This window comes from Parambassis ranga, chromosome 8 (assembly GCF_900634625.1).
Source record: "Parambassis ranga chromosome 8, fParRan2.1, whole genome shotgun sequence".
NCBI classification, from domain to species: domain Eukaryota; kingdom Metazoa; phylum Chordata; class Actinopteri; family Ambassidae; genus Parambassis; species Parambassis ranga.
The window spans coordinates 13,070,194-13,088,217 of NC_041029.1; the positions used below are offsets into that span (position 1 = coordinate 13,070,194).

At 39.7% G+C, this 18,024-nt stretch overlaps 3 protein-coding genes across 6 annotated transcripts; 1 reads left to right on the forward strand and 2 right to left on the reverse strand.

The window, feature by feature from the left end:
- Positions 1-785: 785 nt before the first annotated feature.
- mrm2 (mitochondrial rRNA methyltransferase 2) lies at positions 786-5,882 on the reverse strand. Of its 3 annotated transcripts, none has more exons than XM_028411980.1 (3): positions 5,781-5,882; positions 5,559-5,692; positions 786-4,827 (listed from the first exon to the last, which is right to left on the reverse strand). In XM_028411980.1, the coding sequence occupies exons 1-3, from the start codon at positions 5,870-5,872 to the stop codon at positions 4,397-4,399; spliced, it is 657 nt and encodes a 218-aa protein (XP_028267781.1). In that variant the 5' UTR covers positions 5,873-5,882; the 3' UTR covers positions 786-4,396. The 3 variants fall into 3 exon arrangements, with proteins under 3 accessions (XP_028267781.1, XP_028267782.1, XP_028267780.1); XM_028411981.1 differs by having other exon boundaries at positions 5,822-5,880; XM_028411979.1 differs by having other exon boundaries at positions 5,559-5,873.
- A 527-nt stretch (positions 5,883-6,409) lies between these two features.
- Positions 6,410-9,936, forward strand: nudt1 (nudix (nucleoside diphosphate linked moiety X)-type motif 1). 2 transcript variants are annotated; one of them, XM_028411350.1, is made up of 4 exons: positions 6,410-6,590; positions 6,681-6,855; positions 7,646-7,791; positions 9,028-9,936. In XM_028411350.1, exons 2-4 carry the CDS (start codon positions 6,704-6,706, stop codon positions 9,198-9,200), a joined length of 471 nt encoding a protein of 156 aa, XP_028267151.1. In that variant the 5' UTR covers positions 6,410-6,590; positions 6,681-6,703; the 3' UTR covers positions 9,201-9,936. The 2 variants fall into 2 exon arrangements, with proteins under 2 accessions (XP_028267151.1, XP_028267152.1); XM_028411351.1 differs by having other exon boundaries at positions 6,699-6,855.
- Positions 9,243-17,770, reverse strand: snx8a (sorting nexin 8a). Its single transcript, XM_028411346.1, has 14 exons — positions 17,588-17,770; positions 17,414-17,485; positions 16,636-16,763; positions 16,211-16,340; positions 15,474-15,664; positions 15,231-15,351; positions 14,715-14,851; positions 14,033-14,113; positions 13,785-13,945; positions 13,558-13,687; positions 13,402-13,470; positions 12,861-13,010; positions 11,428-11,577; positions 9,243-10,328 (listed from the first exon to the last, which is right to left on the reverse strand). The coding sequence occupies exons 2-14, from the start codon at positions 17,475-17,477 to the stop codon at positions 10,248-10,250; spliced, it is 1,593 nt and encodes a 530-aa protein (XP_028267147.1). The 5' UTR covers positions 17,478-17,485; positions 17,588-17,770; the 3' UTR covers positions 9,243-10,247.
- Between the last annotated feature and the right edge of the window lie 254 nt (positions 17,771-18,024).

Here is an 18,024-nt window from a genome sequence, read left to right on the forward strand (position 1 = left end):
AGGCAAAACAGATCAGGAGGAGATAGCTTTATTATTCACTGACATGTGTCCCTGCCAGACAGGCAGAAACAAAAACAAAATGCCTGCAAGTTTGTTTTCTTTTTGTTCTGGTGTGAGAAACTGCACTGAAGCACTGTGGCAGACATGAATATTTTACTGGCATCCTTCATTTTAAATTCCCACATTTCCTTGAAAATGGTTTACCAGAAAATTTCCATTATGTTAAATCACTTACCGAAACACTGGCACTGTCAACTGGAAGTAGTACCAGTACAAAAACAACAGTTACATTCAGAATCTGAATCTGTAGATGGTATGAAATTATCATCATAATAGTGTGCCAGTGAATGCCTGCTTGGCTCAGTCTGCTAACATTCAGGAGCAGGCTCGGGGAATGATGAATGTTGTCAGACGAGCGATTCATTTTGGCAGCCCAGGTCAGCCAAGGGAATGAATGGCACGATGGTGAGGAATGATATTACCATTTCTTTAATTTCCTGTCAATTTGAAATTTCCACTGTAGTAATATTTGAGACAATGTTTGTTGTTGAGTGAGACAAAAGCAAAAAAAATTCCAAAGGGACATATTCTGTCTTTTTACCAAAGGTCTTTTATTGCATCTTATGAACATAATTTGTTAGTTTGCATATGAATGGAGTGACATTTTCTACATCCCTCTGATGACCAGCAGACATACAGTTTTTTTTTATTATTATTATAAAAGCCTGCAAGTGCTGGAAGAAATCAATTCAAGAGCTTTAGTAATTTTTACGTCTTCTGGAGGCCTTTGACACCAGAACAAATACCGTCCGAGCACACAGGAGGAGGCAGTTGTACCTATTAAGAAGTTCTTCATGGACACAATTGAAATCATAACAACTTGTAGGAAAGAAAAAATCATTTTCTCCAAGGCTGTAATGCATTGAAATGTGCAGGTAAGATAAGTGGCAGTTCATGATACTCAAGTGTTAGAATTAAAGGAGCAAATAGGTTGTAATAATGTTTGTGGATGGGTCATTGCTGTTTCTGTTATATATCCCTGATATACTGAAGCCTTCATCATAATGCGCTGATCTATAACTACACATATTTCTGCTGGTCATTTAAAGGGCGAGTAAAAGCAGAGGAAAGAACAATCCTGTCTGAAACTAGGAACCAAAGTGGAAGCTGAGGTGATCTAGTACTCCACCAGCAAGATAAAACTACAAACCAAAGATCATGTACAAAACCACCATGATTATTATTACACAAAAATTAGGGATGTCCCGATCCAATACTTTTAGGGTTTTCTACAAAGGTCACTCATTGTGCTCATTTGTGCTATCCGAGCTGTGATGTCCTGCACCTTAGCACTGCCACAGGGCATATACATGTTACTAAAATGAATTGTACCGGTTAATGCTTGTGTATGTATTTGCCAAACCAAATACGCAAAACCTAGAGAGTGTGTGTGTGTCGAGAGCCCTTGCCTCTGACTGCCCCTTTCCATGGGTACAATACTTCGACAAACTGCACAAAGCGCATTGGCGCAGACTATAAATACTTCCATTCACACTGGTAAATTTCACAAAGGAAACAGCTCATCTTAGTCTCAAACCCAGGACCTCTTGCTCCCAAAGCAACAATCATACCCTACACCACAAGCCACAGAGAGTCATCCTGCACAGCATTATGCTGGATTAGTCCACGGAAACCCTAAAATTATAAGTATATCAGACAGAAAACCATTACATTAATAAAGACCCAAGAGTCAAACCATACAATAAAATAATAAATAGGCTAGAAATAAATAGTTATGAATGTTAACTTAATGCAAGTGCTGAATGTTTACGTCACCCATCTGCACTAACCTGTAGTGGATCTGACAAATATGTCTTTTTATAGTGACACAGATGCAACATACAAGCAAATCAGATGTAAGACATAAAATAAGAAAATCAAACATCATTAAACATGGAGCTTTATAGTGATGTGATCATTTTCCTGACAGCAGTTGTTTTAAAACAGTATAGCAACAGTGCTGCTTTAAATGAGCTTATTTATCTTGGTAATTAAAATATAAGCATTCAGCAATGAATAGCAGAGCCATACAAATGACAGGTGTCCAAGAGGGAGAATAGAGGTAATTATAGTTTCTTAGTGATGCTTAGAAAGTCAATTTAGAATCCGTTGCCATCCTCCCTTAATTCATAAACACTTACATCTGAACCTGCAGCTGGCCAGAGAAGAATGAATTAACCTGTGAATGAATCATCATTCATCCTGAGAGTCTGGCTCCAACAGAATCTACATAAATCCCACAGTAATTTTAGAATAATTTCAATCCAAATAGCAAAGGGCCAAATAATCAACAAGTAATGAGAAGTAAAATTGGTCATCTGTTCACATCTTTCACTATCAGCTTCATCAACAGGCACGGCTGTTCTCTTTCATTGCAAACAATCATCTTTAGAGGTCAGTCCCTCTTTCTATGCAGATCATTTTTACCAAGAGGCATGACTGTTTCACTTCGTACTGTATTGCTCATCACTCGAGAGACAGAGAGGCCAAATAGCAGCCTTATTAATTTATTCATGTGAGCCGTGTCCGCCTTGCTGCGTAAACGCAAATGTGTGCCTTCATTAGGCTTTTCATTTTCTTTTTGTGGAGTGATCAGTGATCAAAAATCAATTTGGGAATAATCTTGATTTCAATAACAATGATAATTTGTCTGTAATTTGTTTTGATAAGGAATTGAAGATTCCAGTTGCGCTCTATGAAACATTCATTCAGGTGGGTAAAAGCAAATTAAATAACTGTGCATAAAAAAATTGCTGCTACACTTTTACTGTGGCGAAACTCACAGGATTTTTCTGACACATTTGTGATTTTTGTATTGATTTTAAACAGCCAATGTTTATTACCAATTTTAGAACACAAGTCACATTTACTGCTCACTAACAGCTTTGATCTTTGGTGCCTGCAGCTGCATCATCTGCCTTAATCTAAAATTAAATAAATATAATGCAAATATTTTTAACCATTTACCAACAAACCACTATTTAGAGACTGCAGGGAATATGTAATTTTATTTTATTTTTTTTAATTGCATTCACACCCCCCCCTCTGCCAGTAGGTGCCGCTATAGCCTCCTCAGGACCCCTGCTCGTGGTTTAAACATGTAGCATAAGCTCATTAATTGCATTTACCGTAAAACATGGAGCCACCTTCTTAATGTTCATCATAAATTGTTCCAGCCTTTTACGATAAGAATCATCCAGAATAACTTATTTTGTATCATGCTTTTAGTCTCTGATCAGAATTAAACTTTTTCTCATGCATCCACTTGGGAGGCTGGTCCAGGTGTCTGATGTGGAGTAGGGAAGTATTTTCTCTCCTGTGCCTTGGTCATCTTTATATTCTTTTAGAGAGAAATTGCTTGAATGCAGGTAGTGACTGACCTCTTCACACAGCCACTCTTCAATTTCAGCTTCTATTTTGGTTTACCAGAGCATGCACGGCTGACTGGTCAACATGCAGACTACAAATTGGTAGTTATATGGGAGTTCGAGTGGAACCTTGCGGACACTTTCTGTCAAATCGAATCTAGCATCTACTTCTAGATGTGGAGACACCGTAAGTGTAAAGGTGTCAACCATGAAGGGCGACGTTCTGTATCCAGCTGGAGACCCTCTCTGTCACTGTAATAATCGTCTATCATGCCCCCTAAAGGGATCTGTACATGGATAAACTGATGTAATATGAGAGGAAAGGGGCTGCTGCTGAGATTTTTGTGCGACAGACGTGGTCACAGTGCAAGTCAAAGAATAAATAAACTATATTTCCAATCACTGAATCAAAATGAAAATCTGTCTACTGTGCTGAAACACTTTCCCTTGAAATGGACATCTTTCTGCTGTCAGAGATCAGAGCCCAACAACACTTGCGTGTGTGCCAAACTTCAGTATCATCCTACTTCCCATTAGTCATCCTGTATGTGACTTTTCTGCGTTTTTTTTCCCCTTCGTGAGCTCTCATTGAAAAAATGATTACATATATTTCTATGTGGCTGCCAGTGCAGATGATGATTAGCAAAGCTGGTAAATGACTTTCTGTAACAAAGCAAATGCCACACCGTGACTGTGTAGAACAAACACTCGGGGCAAACGATAAGTTGAGGGAAAACACAGCACTGGGCTCTCGAGGGTTATCAGTCTTGCTTAAGTTTACATATTACGGCTCTTGTGTTGAGTTTGCAGGGATAGAAATCAGCATCATAGTTTTTATTGAGGCTGCATATGAGCCTGCAGCAGTGCAGACTAGTGATGCCTCAACAGTGCCACCTTCTGGTGAAAGCTATGGAGTGAGCCCATTCAAGGAACAGTAATTCTGAAACACATTAGAAATATAAAAGGCCTCACTTCACTGGCTCTCTGTACATTCTAGCAAGGAAATATCTTTCAGCTGAATCCTTCCTGCTGGCATCAGGCTTTACAGTCCGCACGCTGCCAAACACGCTCGAGAGTCTCTCCTGGAGTTTATGAGCAAGCTTCCCATCCCAGTATTTACACAGCAGAGAACCCTGAGGCTGCAAAACCTTCTCAGCCAAGTCTATCAAAGACAAACACATTGCGATGAGTTTCTCGTGGTCCATCTCCCTGAAACCACTGGCATTGGGAGCCATGTCGCTCAGGATGACGTGAGCCTGGCCGTCGGGGAGCAGCTCCAGCAGCTTGCCGTGCGTGGCGAGGTCGGTGACATCGTGATTGGACAGGAAGTGGGCGCCGTCCAGAGGCGGTATGTGCAGCAGATCAACGCCAATAACCGTACCACGTGGTAAATCTGGACCTTGGATAACAGGCATCATGATTTAATTACTAAAGTACGTTATTATTCCAAACTGGGAAATTTCACTGTTGCGGCAGTAATGTACAGGCACTCCACATACTAACATAGATCTAGATAGTGATGTTAAAAGATTACACAGTTTTAAAGGATTACAATTTAGTGTAACTAGAACAAAAAGCCAAATTTTGGTCTGACACCTTGTGTGTATTAAGTTCATCTGCACATGTATTTCCATATTTATTTATATGGCTCCATAGGTGTTGAGTCCTGGTTTTAAAGCATTAAATATGTGTGAAAGTCATACTTTAAAACACTTGTAAGCTTTGTAATCCATCACAATAAATATCACATTTGCTTTGTTTTTCATCTAGGTTTGTTGTATGGTAATGCTGTGCAGACTTTTCCTATTATCTTACACCTACAACAAGATCACAAAGCAATAATAATCGGCAAGAAAAAAACAAAGACATGATGTATATTTAGATAAATTGCCAAAGCTATTAGCATCTCCAGCAGGAGATTATAAAGAGTGAATCTGGCCACACCTAGTTTACAATTAGTCATCATAGCTATGCTGCTATAGACCTAAATGCTGGGGGACATCACTAAGGATGTTCATTGACAAAGAATTAACCAGACTAAGAGCACAAGATTGCAAAAACAGTCACCACAAAAATAGATAGAAACGTCTATACAGCCTTTTGCTTCTAAACGTTGCTTCTTCCTCTCACCTGTCCCTGCTGAGTTGACCCTCTGCACTGCCACCTGGCTCCAGGCTCCAGGTGCGGCTCCGCAGTCCACCACACTGTATCCGGGCTGTAACAGCTTGAACTTGTCGTCTATCTCCAGCAGCTTGAAGGCGCTTCTGCAGCGAAAGTTTTGTGCGTGAGAAGCTTTAACATACGGGTCTTTGAGCTGCCGCAGCAGCCAGCGCTGCTCCGCTGCAGTTTTACCTTTTAGTTTCTTCAATAAACACACGGAGGAGTGAAAATACCTCCTCTGAAAGAAGAAGGTCCACATTGTTTTTTTTCCTGTGCAGGATCATGTGTGCCGGACCATCTTCTGCGCTTGCGAGGAAATACGACTTACCATTGGTCAAGCGAACACCGTCCGTGTAGTACTTAAATGCTTCCCCTCACCACAAAACATGGACTTTATAGTTCCTACCCGCTGAAATCAAAACATTCCTGACACTCATCATATCATATCCCTCATTTTCTTTATTAAAACACCTGTGGGGCATTCAAATTATATAAAGGTAAATATGCTTTCATATTGTTTACATTTTTTGCCTTACAATATCGAATTTCTCTTTTGATAAATGGAGGATCATCACATCACATGTAGTGATCAGACTAATTCCCTGCATTTGTTTGTATCTTGCGTAATTTGGTGACCAAACATTTACATTCTGCTGTATATATAATGTATGAATTTATAATTATAGCATATAATGTATAGTAATCTCTATAACAATAATAATAATAGAACGTACAAACTTTTGCAGAGTTTTGTGTTTCTAGTCGAACAATTTAATTGTAACACGCGCAAATCTTGCCTTCAAACGATGAAACTCGTGAACAGAGTGGGACCTCTCCATCACTATTACATATCAGCGCATCATGTGACGACATCTGTGGCTCTCCACGCGGGAGTCATTCAGCGTGGAGTGGAGTATTTTTGCTACAACAGTTACTTTTTATCTTCGTCTTTTCTCGGCGTTTAACTTCGCTTTTCACCGAAACTTGTTTTTAAATAAGCAGGTAATAATGTTAACACAAGGGTGACAGTGTAAACAGTTGCAGCTAATGTTGCTAAAGCTACACACCACTTACATTGTGTTATGTCGTCAGTTTCCTCCCACCACTCAGCTGACATGCTGAACTCCAAGCTGCTGACGCTGGTGCTGGTGGTGCAGCCGGGCAGAGTGCTGCTGGGCATGAAGAAGAGGGGCTTCGGGGCTGGGAAGTGGAATGGGTTCGGGGGCAAAGTTCAACCTGGTGAAACCATTGAAGATGCTGCAAGAAGGTAACTGGTTATGGTTAGCTTAAAACTAAATATGAATAGGGATAAAATCAATAAATAGTTCATTGATTGATCTGCTAATCAAAGGATTTCTTAGCTTTTATTCGTGTAGATTTTAGAATGGATAGAGGGAAAGACAATAAAAGTGAAGATTGAACAGTATTTACCTCTACAGTGCACATTATCACATCAAAGCCATGCATGGCATTATCATCACACCATGGGAGATGTTGTTATACTTGCATTACATGCATAAAAAACTATTTACATTTCAAGATCAATCTGTTTAAACAACAACAAAGCCTGTTTTGCATGTCAGCCTTAATGAGGGGAATGAAACAGGCTATAATGCGTAATTTGTAAATTTGAAAAAGGAAATCAGTGCACAATGTCTAATCCACAGGAAGTTTGTTCTAAAGTAAGGGAGTAAGGAAGTCCTGAAAGCAATCAGGCGCATTCCCAAATATTTCTTACTGTAAATGAAAGAAACCACCCTTGCATAACTAAATCTGCTCTCTTTATATGCAAATCTAATGCTTGACGTTGTCTTTTGAACACTAACGTTTCAGATTCTAGCGTGATGAAACAAGCCTGGGTGCAGCCTGCCAGCTTTTATCCAAAGTTTTCACTACTCAACTTTGAGATGTTTTGTTTTTAAGTGTATCCGTTTGCTTGGCATTCCCAAAATGGAAATACTTATATCATTTTTAGTTGCTTTTAGTGTTCGTATGAAGTGCACTGTGAGCTTATTTCTAAGATACACATCATCAAAAATTCATTTGATGTCTTTTAGAGAACTTCAGGAGGAAAGCGGCCTCACTGTGGATGCACTGGAGAAGGTTGGAAATCTAAAGTTTGAATTCGTTGGAGAAACGCAGCTGCTCGACGTCCATGTTTTCAGGGCAGACACTTACAATGGAGAACCAGAGGAATCAGAAGGTATGAGTGGCAAAGCATCCCTGCAACCTTTTGTGTAAAATGTTTTATGGAATTCAGATGTAACAGGGTGTCTTTGCACAGTTCAACACATCACTCAATAGAACATCCTTCCAAAAGTGTTGCAAGGCGTAATGTTTGCCATTTTGTCTGTTTCATTTGGTGTAGTCGAGCTATGATCTCTGATGCGCATGGAACAGAGGCCTACACTTCACTGAATGTTTTCTTTGGATCTTTCTGATTAGTTGTTGCCAGGCTTTTGGAGGAATTTTTAGGAAAACGTGCCATTTCTAGGAAAGTCCACTGTTGTTCCAAGTCCTCTACACACATGGGGAACAATATGATTACATAAATAGGACCCAAAGCCTCAGCACATTTTCAGACAAAGGGAATCCTATCAAAGATCATGCTTGGTTATTTAATAGTTCAGAAAAAGAATCCAATATTATATATTTGTAAGTTGTTGCTTTGAATAGTTGCTGTGACCCCCTGTGTGCAGCCATAACAGCAACTAAAGTTTTCAGGTAACTGCTGAAGAGTCGTCTGTCACAGCTTGGAGGAATTTTAGCCCATTCCTCAGTACAATGTAAACTCCTGTAGTTCCACAACAGTTGAATTTATTTCAGGACTTTGACTTGGCCATTCATTAACTTTTTTTTTAATCTCAGACATGGTAAAACAGGCCCAAGCCATGATACCAAAATCACTATGCTACACAGATAGGAAAAGATAGACAGTTTTTCCCTACTCTCCTTCCTCCTGTTTAAGCCAAGTAATTTAAGTATTTAGGTGTTTTCTGTCCACAAAACAACATTTTTGGGTTCTACTTGTAGGATTCAAATTCTACAATTCTTCTCAAGCACCACTATATGTCATATGTTTGTCCAGATGCCAGATTATGTTCAAAAATTAGGCAAAAAAAAGGAGAAAACAAAAACAATCAGGAGTGTGTTCACAGAGCTGGTACATTTTGTATGGCTGAATAAACAAAGCAGAGCAGAGGCTCTCGGCAGGAAGAACGCAGGCACTTGCATTGATCTGTGTTTCCTGAGTGTTTAGCCAAGGCTGGCTGGGTGAAGTCAGGAGGCGCATAGAAAAAACACCGACACTCCATGAGCAGCGAACCAAAGAGTCCAGAGGGCAGGAGAAGTCGAACAGTCGGGGGAGGGGTGGTGAAGAGAAGTAGAAGAAAATACACACACACACGACTAATCAAGCTTTTTATATTTTGTTTTCCAGAAATGAGGCCACAGTGGTTTGAAAGTGACAAAATCCCCTTTAATCAGATGTGGGCAGATGATATCCTGTGGTTCCCTATGATGCTGCAGAAGAAGAAATTTGCAGGATACTTCAAGTTTCAGGGTCACGATGTGATTCTGAGCCACACACTTGAAGAGGTGAAGGAGCTCTGATGTGAAATACTGGACCAAAACAAAAGAAACTTTTGACAGCTATTGCTGAAAATGAGCTCACGCTCATGTTTATTTGTGAGTAACCTGCACTTGTGAAAGAAGCCACATTCTCAAGTTCCCTATTTTATTTGTAGAATAACTGATTTAACATTTTTTCATTGGAATATTTACAATATCTACAATTTTCATATCACTGGCTGTCATAGTTACAAATCCACTCTTACACTATGTGCACATAAACAGATTTGTTTGTTGTGTTCATTCATTTTAGATGAAATCTGTTAATTTCATTAGAAAGAGTTTAAATTGTCCCTTTGACTTTTTTTGTAATCAAAAATATATAACGTGATACATTCCAATAATCAATAATATCCAGGCTGTGTTTGTGGTACAAAATAGAGCTACATTGTGTCTTTGGTAGTAAATCATTAGCTTATAGTGTTATTGTTAACATGTTTTTGGAACCAGAGCCTAAATCTGTGTAGCGTCCTACATGTTGCTGTCAGGCCTTTTTAAAATAGCTTATAAAATAATAAAATAGGATACATAGATCTTGGGAAAAAAAGCAACTGAAGCAAAGAAAACTGTCAGAAATAACATAGCTGTTCATAAAAACATAAAGTCTGCTCCTACATGCTCTTATAAACTAACATCTGTATCAAAAAATACATTGCATTGTTATGACTGGAGATTTAAAAAAGTCCTACCCTTTAATAAAATTTCAATCTGTCTCAACTATCCTAGTGTGTGAAATGTATTACAAGTTATAAATGAGTTGGAATGTATAAATAGTTCTTGTATCCCTTGTAACACCACAGAGGATTTTCCTGCAGAGTTTGACCTGCATTAAAGGTCAGATTTATTATGAGGCTGGTTTTGACGTTCAGACCCCACATATGGAAAAATTCTCTTACTTGATGGAAGATGCATTGTGTTATAGAGTGTAAAAGTTGTGATTTAGTTTTAACTTTCGCTCACAGAGCTTCATATTTTCCAGTTTGCGATCCTCAGCAGCAGCTGCGTTTCTCTTCTTCGTGTCTTCATGTTTCAGATGGGAGGTTTTAGGCCATTGTCACCAGCGAACAGACAGCTGAACTTTGGCTGGAGCTCGTTCCACACCTCTCCCATCTAGGGAAAAAAAGGAAATTTGGCTTCAATCAATGTAAAGACAGTTTAAATAACACACTAGCATACAATAGAAACACACAAAAGAAAATAATAGCAGTGCAGCTTTAAGCAAGGTATATCTTATGGTTGCCTTGATGAATTTTTGTAAATTTGGCAAAGGCCTTCACATTGACAGTTTGATGGGCTGAAGTAAAAAGCCACTGTTTACTCACAAAAGTCCTTTGCAGCAACGATTTAGAAAATATTTTTTTCTTAACCACATTTCATTTATCCGTCTGTCTTAAAGGTTATAGGTAATCTTCACGGTGATACCAGAATTTTCAGAATGTTCAAAAAACTGTTCTTTAGAATTTTAATTTAATTTTTCTAATTTGGAATTTATTTTTTCATTCCCGCCCACATGCAGCAAAATACGCCCAAACCATGATACTTCCACCACCATGCCATACAGATGGGAGAAGGTTCTTATACTGGAATGTAGTAGAAGTTGTTTTTTATTTATCCAGTTGTAATGCTGCTAATTGAAACCAACAGCTTCCTGACTCTTAGCTTACAAGCCAGGTCAGTCTGCATTTTGGCTACTTTAAAAACAAAAAAGGTGTTTCAAAACTAAATCCTGACTTCTTTAATATCCACAGACAACACCCCCTCACACTGTTTAAAACTCGGATCAGATACTGCAGAGTCTTCTAAGTCATTGTTGTGTGTCCTTGGGCAAGACACTTTACACTCACTGGTGTGGCGCGCCTTGCTGGTCATTGTATGACACTGCTTGGCAGCAGCCTTGAACAATTTCCCTCTGGGATTATTAAAGTATCCAAAAAAAAAAATTAAAAAAAAAATATATATATATATATATACCCCTGTGCAGTTTGCTGTACAAGACTTTAAAATAGAAAAACTTGTGAGATATTCACTTATCCATGTGAAATGTAAGCCAGCTCAAATCCTGGATGAAAAGATTATCCTCTCAGTGATACCATCCCATCAATATCTCTTCTTTTATGTGACTTTAAAAAGCCAATTTAAAACTGATTTGACCCTCCGGGCGCTGTGCTGTGTGGACGTAGAAAAATGATTTCCAGGCAGGCAGACTCACCTCTCTGTGTCCTTGGACCTGGGAGTTAACGAAAGCAGCGAGAATGTGTGAGGTGATTGGAAGGTAGGTGAAGATAAGCTGCGTCTCTTGATGAAGGCAGAACAGGGAGAAGTAGTTACGCAGCTCCATGGTCTGAATGGCATTTTCTTGCTGTTATCAGACGAAAGAACACAACGTGATACGTAGCCAGTTATTGAATTATGAAAATAAGAAAGGTTTATTTTGTATGGGGAGCCACTCTTCTAATCTGACAATTAATTTATTAATAGGGCTAAATAATGATTACAGTGATCGGATGACAGCGCTCTCAATAGGCCCACAAATTATTTAATTACATTTTAATTGGCTCTAGATGCGATTTAAATGGAACTATTGTTTAATCTTTTTCTCTATGACGTCAACACGATTTTCGAACTTTTAAACAAAACAAGGATTACCACTATCACTCTGTGTTGTGCAGCTAAACTCTATGAGTGAGGACATGATGGTCAGCAGAAATCAAACATGGATGGTCAACATCAACGCACAAAAGACCAATGACAACATACTGTACATAACAATGCTACATTAGCAGTGAGGTGTTTGACAGGACTTTTCTTGCTGGAGGGACCTTATGAGGAGAAGAGTACAATCTGCCATTTTGTCCACGAGACAAATCAAAACAGTGTCTCTGGACAAGAAGTCCACTCCAGTTCTGGAGGCCAACTGTGCTAATCTCATGGAAGATACAGCAAGGGATGTTGGTGTGGGGGACAACACTCCCACCCTACCAGAGCACAGAAGTGATGGCTGCCATCTAGGATTTATTTAAACTTGCCTTACTAAATGCTAAATGGTCACCATTTGGACAGTAGTAAGGACGCAACAGTGGTCATAGTTCACTTTCGACCTTGGCACAAAATAGCTCTGTATTCTCCATGAGTGCTGAGCAAAGCATGTGCATCAAGTGGCAAACTCCAGGACTGCAAAATGAAGCCTGCTCAGCTGCTGTGCAGTTCCTCCTGCAGCCTCTGGGGGCTGGCTGCAAAAGTGAGTTTATCCGTGAAGACCTTCATGTTAACATTTTTGACAGCAAAAGCCCCTGTCTCTATTGACCCCTCTTTGTGACAACTGCACAGTAATAATAATTATATTGGGATTCAGGATTAGGATCAGATTTTGCATAATTGTGGGTGTGACATCACAAGCTTCTTGCTTAACATACTGCCCGCCTCAGCTTCACTTGCTCCACCTCTGCCTGTATTTAGACTACAGCAGGGCTAACATGGCAATCTTCCATCCATAATATACAGTCTGAGGTATGAATGTAAGAGGAGACCATTTACGTCAGAAAACTGCAAGTGTATAGTAGAAATACGGTTGGAAATTGTAAACCACTGCCAAACCACAGGGACGAAGAAGAACTGCGATCACGCGGTAAACATAAAAATCACCTGAACAATCCGTGATTCCAGCTGCTCCACAGACGCCTGCTCTTTAGGCTGCACAGTGGCGCTCATCATCTGCCTCTTCATCACACTGTACTTGTGCAGCGCTCTCTGGTGTTCGTGGAGCACGCCCTTCTCATGGCGCTCGCACAGATCCTAGAGACAATCATAACAGCACTTTTTATTAAAGTCAAAAAAATGGCAGCAGCTATGCATAACAACCCAGGGTGACAGTTTGGACCAATTATGAAATTACCATATATATTACAGCTGACAGATTTAATAGAAGCTTTGGAAAATGTCTGAAAAATTTATCTGCCCACCAGTTGTTAAATCTAAAAAAAAAATCCACCCACAACTAAAAACTGTTTTTTCAAGCGAGACTGGCAGAAATTGCACATTGCATAATGTCCTAAAGAGAGTTACTAAATGTACTTTTATGGTTTTTATCCACTGTGTCTCCATCAAGGAGACAAATTGAAAAATGGTGGAGGAGGTGAGGTTAAACAAACACAACAAAAACACAAAGAACAAAAGTGAAACCGACTCTGTACGACTGCAGCAAATCCAAGAACAGATTCAGTTTTTCCACAACATCATCCTCTTCCCGTCTGCCCTGAGGACATGAACAAAACGGCATTCATTACCAGTTTTTTGGACAAATGCTGCGGAGCAGGTGGCGAGTAGGGACTTAGGACTTTACCTGCTGTGTCGCTTTGTCAGACAGCACGGCAAACTCCATAGACAGGCTCTTCAGAGACTGACGCAGGGTCCCCCAGGTGCCCTGCGAGGGGGCCAAGGAGGGAAGAGTGGAAGCATCTGAGCCCAGCGTGCTGCAGAGACAGAATGTAATATTGGTGCTGATATTTCACGAAGCGTAGGATTTAAATCTTAATAAGAAAACTTTATATACCCATAATAATAAAATACCTGAGCTCTCTGCCAAACATGAGGAGATCTGTTGCATTCTCCTTGGAGCGCTCTGCCATTTTCTCAGCTCTGTCCCGCAGCTTTTGGAAGCTGTTGTGGATATTTCTAATTATCTCTCTGCTTGTGGAGAACTGAGCCTGAATATCAGCAGGTAGATATTCCTGCAACAACCCAAAAAAAAATAAAAAACAGACACATTCAAATACAGACAGCTGTGTAAGAGAAAGTTTCAGGCAGGTATGACCAACCTTTGCCAGAGTTGCGACTCTGTTAGTCATGAATTCATCACCCGTCTTCTTGTAAGCGTCACGCAGCTTCGTCTGAACATCCTGTTTGGGTAGAGGGGTGAGTGGAAAAAAAAAAGACAGGATGCAAAAACAGGATGCAATTGAGTAACGGTCGTCATGGCGATAATGCTTATAGTGCAAAAGTCAGCAAAGAAGGTAAAGAAAATAAGGGAAATGCAAACATAGAACTAAGGTAAATAGATTGGCCCTAAAGATAAGATTAAGAATACCTTTATTAGTCCCACAAGGGGGAATGTTGCAAAAACGCCATTTCCCCATTGTGGGACTAATAAAGGTATTCTTAATCTTAATCTTATTTTTAGGGCCAATCTATTTACCTCAATTATATGCTTGCATGTCATGCATCACTAACAACAAACACACAGCAACAATGTGGAGCGAACCAAAGCTTGCTAAAGATGGATGGCTTTTTGTGATATATGTTTTACTACTTTGGTCAATGTGGTTGTTTCTTTTTTTAAGTGCGTTATAAATAAAGTTGCATTGCATATTGACAATGGAAATGGTATCAGATTGGGATCAGATGCACACAGCATCTGTGACAGTAAAAGGAACATCTAAAAGTCCAAAATATTTGTTATATTATTTATTTATATATTTAATTGATTTTTTTTTTACATACTGAGCCACTGAAGGTAAGGAAGGTCTTAACCAGCTCATCCTCTGAGAAGAATGGATGCCGAGCCACCAAGTTGATGAACCTGCCGAGACCGCGCCTCCTTCCCTCGATGAAGTCCCGCTCGGAGATGGAGGTCAGGACTGTGGACATATAACACAAATTCAGCAGTTTGATCAGGAGCCTATATCACTATAAGACACTGTCTGATGCTGCAACATAAATACTCCAAAGCTGCACAGAGAAAAACGCTCATTTTTTCTATGTTGTTTTTCTTTCAAGCAATAACTGATGTTTGAAACAATTCAACCTGCAGGATGAGAACTGCTCAACATTTATTCTTGAATATTTGTTCTTTATCAACCAAACAAAAAAAGCTAAAAAAAAAAAAAAAGCTGTAGCCTCTGGACATTTACACTTCTGTCAACCTTTTTAGAAAATGAACACAAATAACAGCACAGGCGTCTGAAGTCAGGACAGCTTTAGAAACAATGGAATGAAATCAAAAACGGATGAACATACCTCCCTTGAGCATCCTTTTAGGAGGCATCGCCGGCACCACTCTGTATGAAAATCTCTGAAGCAAGACTTCATGGAAGACATCGAAATCACTGTAACGTCTGTACACTGATATTTTATAGCGCTAAAACAAGCAAAGAAAGAAGCACATTTAGATAAAAGTGTGGGCATGATGGAGCTCAACTGTTTTTAGGGTGGGGTGGGGGTGCAGCTGAGTTATCTCAGCACCCTGATGGAGGACTTTACCTTGCTGGTGACCTGGTACTCCACATGTTTCAGGAACAGGCCCTTCTTCTCAGGTATGAGCTCCACCTGCACCGTGTCTCTTGCCAGAAGTTTGTCCAGTGTCTCAGACATGGTCAGCACGTCCTCCTGAGCCGGCTGCATCCTCAATGCGCTCAGCTCTCTCGGTTCCCCGAGCTGAGGTTTGGGCAACTCTGTCAACGACACAACCGACTTTTCTAATATTTGTCTTTCATGATTAAATCAATACAACCAGAGAGGGATAAATTTCCCAACTGTGAAGGAATGTTACTAAACTACTAAATGAAACAGAGGTCATGTGATGTGTTATTCTTTTATTCCAGAACATTCCAAGAGGGTCATGAATAGAATGTATTGCTCTATGGCAGAAAACTTGTTCTGGTGCCGACGAGGAAGTGGCATGCAAACAGGCTGCTACACTGGCCACACCTGAAATAACACAGAGGGCCTTAAATACTCACTGAAGGTTTGAGGATGGACCAGGCCAGCAACCATAAAAGTTCTCCTCTATCATCTTGTAGTGAAAGAATGCCTAACTTAAATACAAGTTAAGGCTTCCCTACCAAAATAAAAGCATGTTCATAGGCGTGACAAACTGTCACACAGCCAATAAAAGACTGACATGTGCCCTGCGTAGGTCGAATATCTTCAGGATATCTAAGGTAAGATTCACCAGGCTACTCATTAAACAATTCCTTTACTAGCAGCTGTCATCATACCTTGTATGCAGTTCTCCAAGAGTTTGGGGCTTGGCTGCTTTCCTTGCTGAGCAAGAGCAATCAAAGCCAGCGCTTTATAGAGGGACAACTTGCTCAGGAATCCGTCAGTGGAGTCAACATGCTCAGCAATCTGTGAAAGACAATATAACCTGAAGGTCACCATATCTTTGTTTTTTTTCAGCCTGTGATCTAAATTCTACTGTGGTTTGCATTCCACTGAGGAGAAAAAAAGTGCTCGCTCGACACAAGGGAGATGATGTGTGGAAAGGTCAGGAAAAGGGAAATACTACTCAACCATAAGCTGGCTGGGATATTTCATAACATATCTTTTACAGCTATAACATACAATATATCTCAAGAAAAAATCACATATTTTTTTGATATGGCATTACAAAACATTCAAATAAAGGCCTTTGAACCGTCACCTGGTTTAGAACAGCCTTTGAGAGATCTGTCCTCTGGAGCAGCCGCTGAAAAACTTCACTTTGCACTCTCTCATCCGTCCTACAGCGAATGGCTTCATACACTTCTCTGTAATAGGCAGGAACTGAGCCTAAAAGAGGAACAGCAAATACATGGCATCACAATTAATTCCAAATAATTATGATAGGGCAGGGTGCCAACAGAGCAAACAGACTTTTGTCAAATCTTAAACACCATTTGATGAGTTTGTGGTGAGCTTATTATCTTTTATTGGTCGGATGACATCATGTGACTTCATATTATTACTGAAAATATTATATTTTCTGCTTTAAGCTGTTCAAACAAGTGATATTTTCAAAATAAAAGCTCAGCCTGTAATAGATAAGAAGATAGAAAAACTACAGGTTTCTACAACACACATTACACTGCGATGCACAAGTGACAGTTTCTCACGTGGAACAAAAACACTTTCATTAAAAATATTTTTTTCGATCACCATAGATCCAGTAGCTCGTCTGATAGCAACAGGTGGATATAAAAGAGGATAAATCACTCATCGAGGCTTATAAGATGGAGCAACTTCGTTCTGATCATAATGTACCCAAAAGTTCCCACTGACTGCCTCACATCGCGGTCCCAGCACACACACACACACACACACACATTGAAAAGAACTTGTTTTCTTACACTGGCAAGCAAAAAAAAAAACAGCGTTTAAAGTTAAAAGGAGATGATGTGGCAGCACAGGCTTTAGGACGGTAAGAAGTTTTCGCACTGTACCTTCATTGATCTCTCCTGCCATGATCTCTCTCAGACTGTCATGTGAGCCCAAGAGCACCTCCATGTGATTTCCTGCAGGAAAAGAAAAAAACAGTCATTAATTTCTTAAAGTTATAGTGAGCGCTGGTTAAAGTCCAAGTCTGCGATAGAGCACAGGAGACTGCGGACACCTACACGCGGCCACATATGACGTGTGACCTATAATCTGAAAGTAAAAAAAAAATCTATATATATAAAGGTGTGAAAGCGCTGCTCCAAGCTCTAGTTCATCATTAAGTAATGCATTTCACTGTGTAACATAATATTTTTATAGAGATACATATTTCCTGTTTTTTCTCTGTGCAGGTTAATATGGTTTAGTCTCTGTTCCTCATTCTTAAAACGCGTTTGTATAAACAATGCTGCCTTCACGTACTCCTCGTACATTTCGGCGGTTAGAATTCTAAAGTCGCAAAAATTGATTTGGTTAATGTTGAATGTGCTATTTATAATATTTACAGAATATGTGAAGAAATTAAGACGTGTAGCAAAAATCACACAATATTATAGTTTACTAATTTGACAAAAATGTCCCCGCAGTTTATTATTCTGAGCACAGTCTCATTCCACAA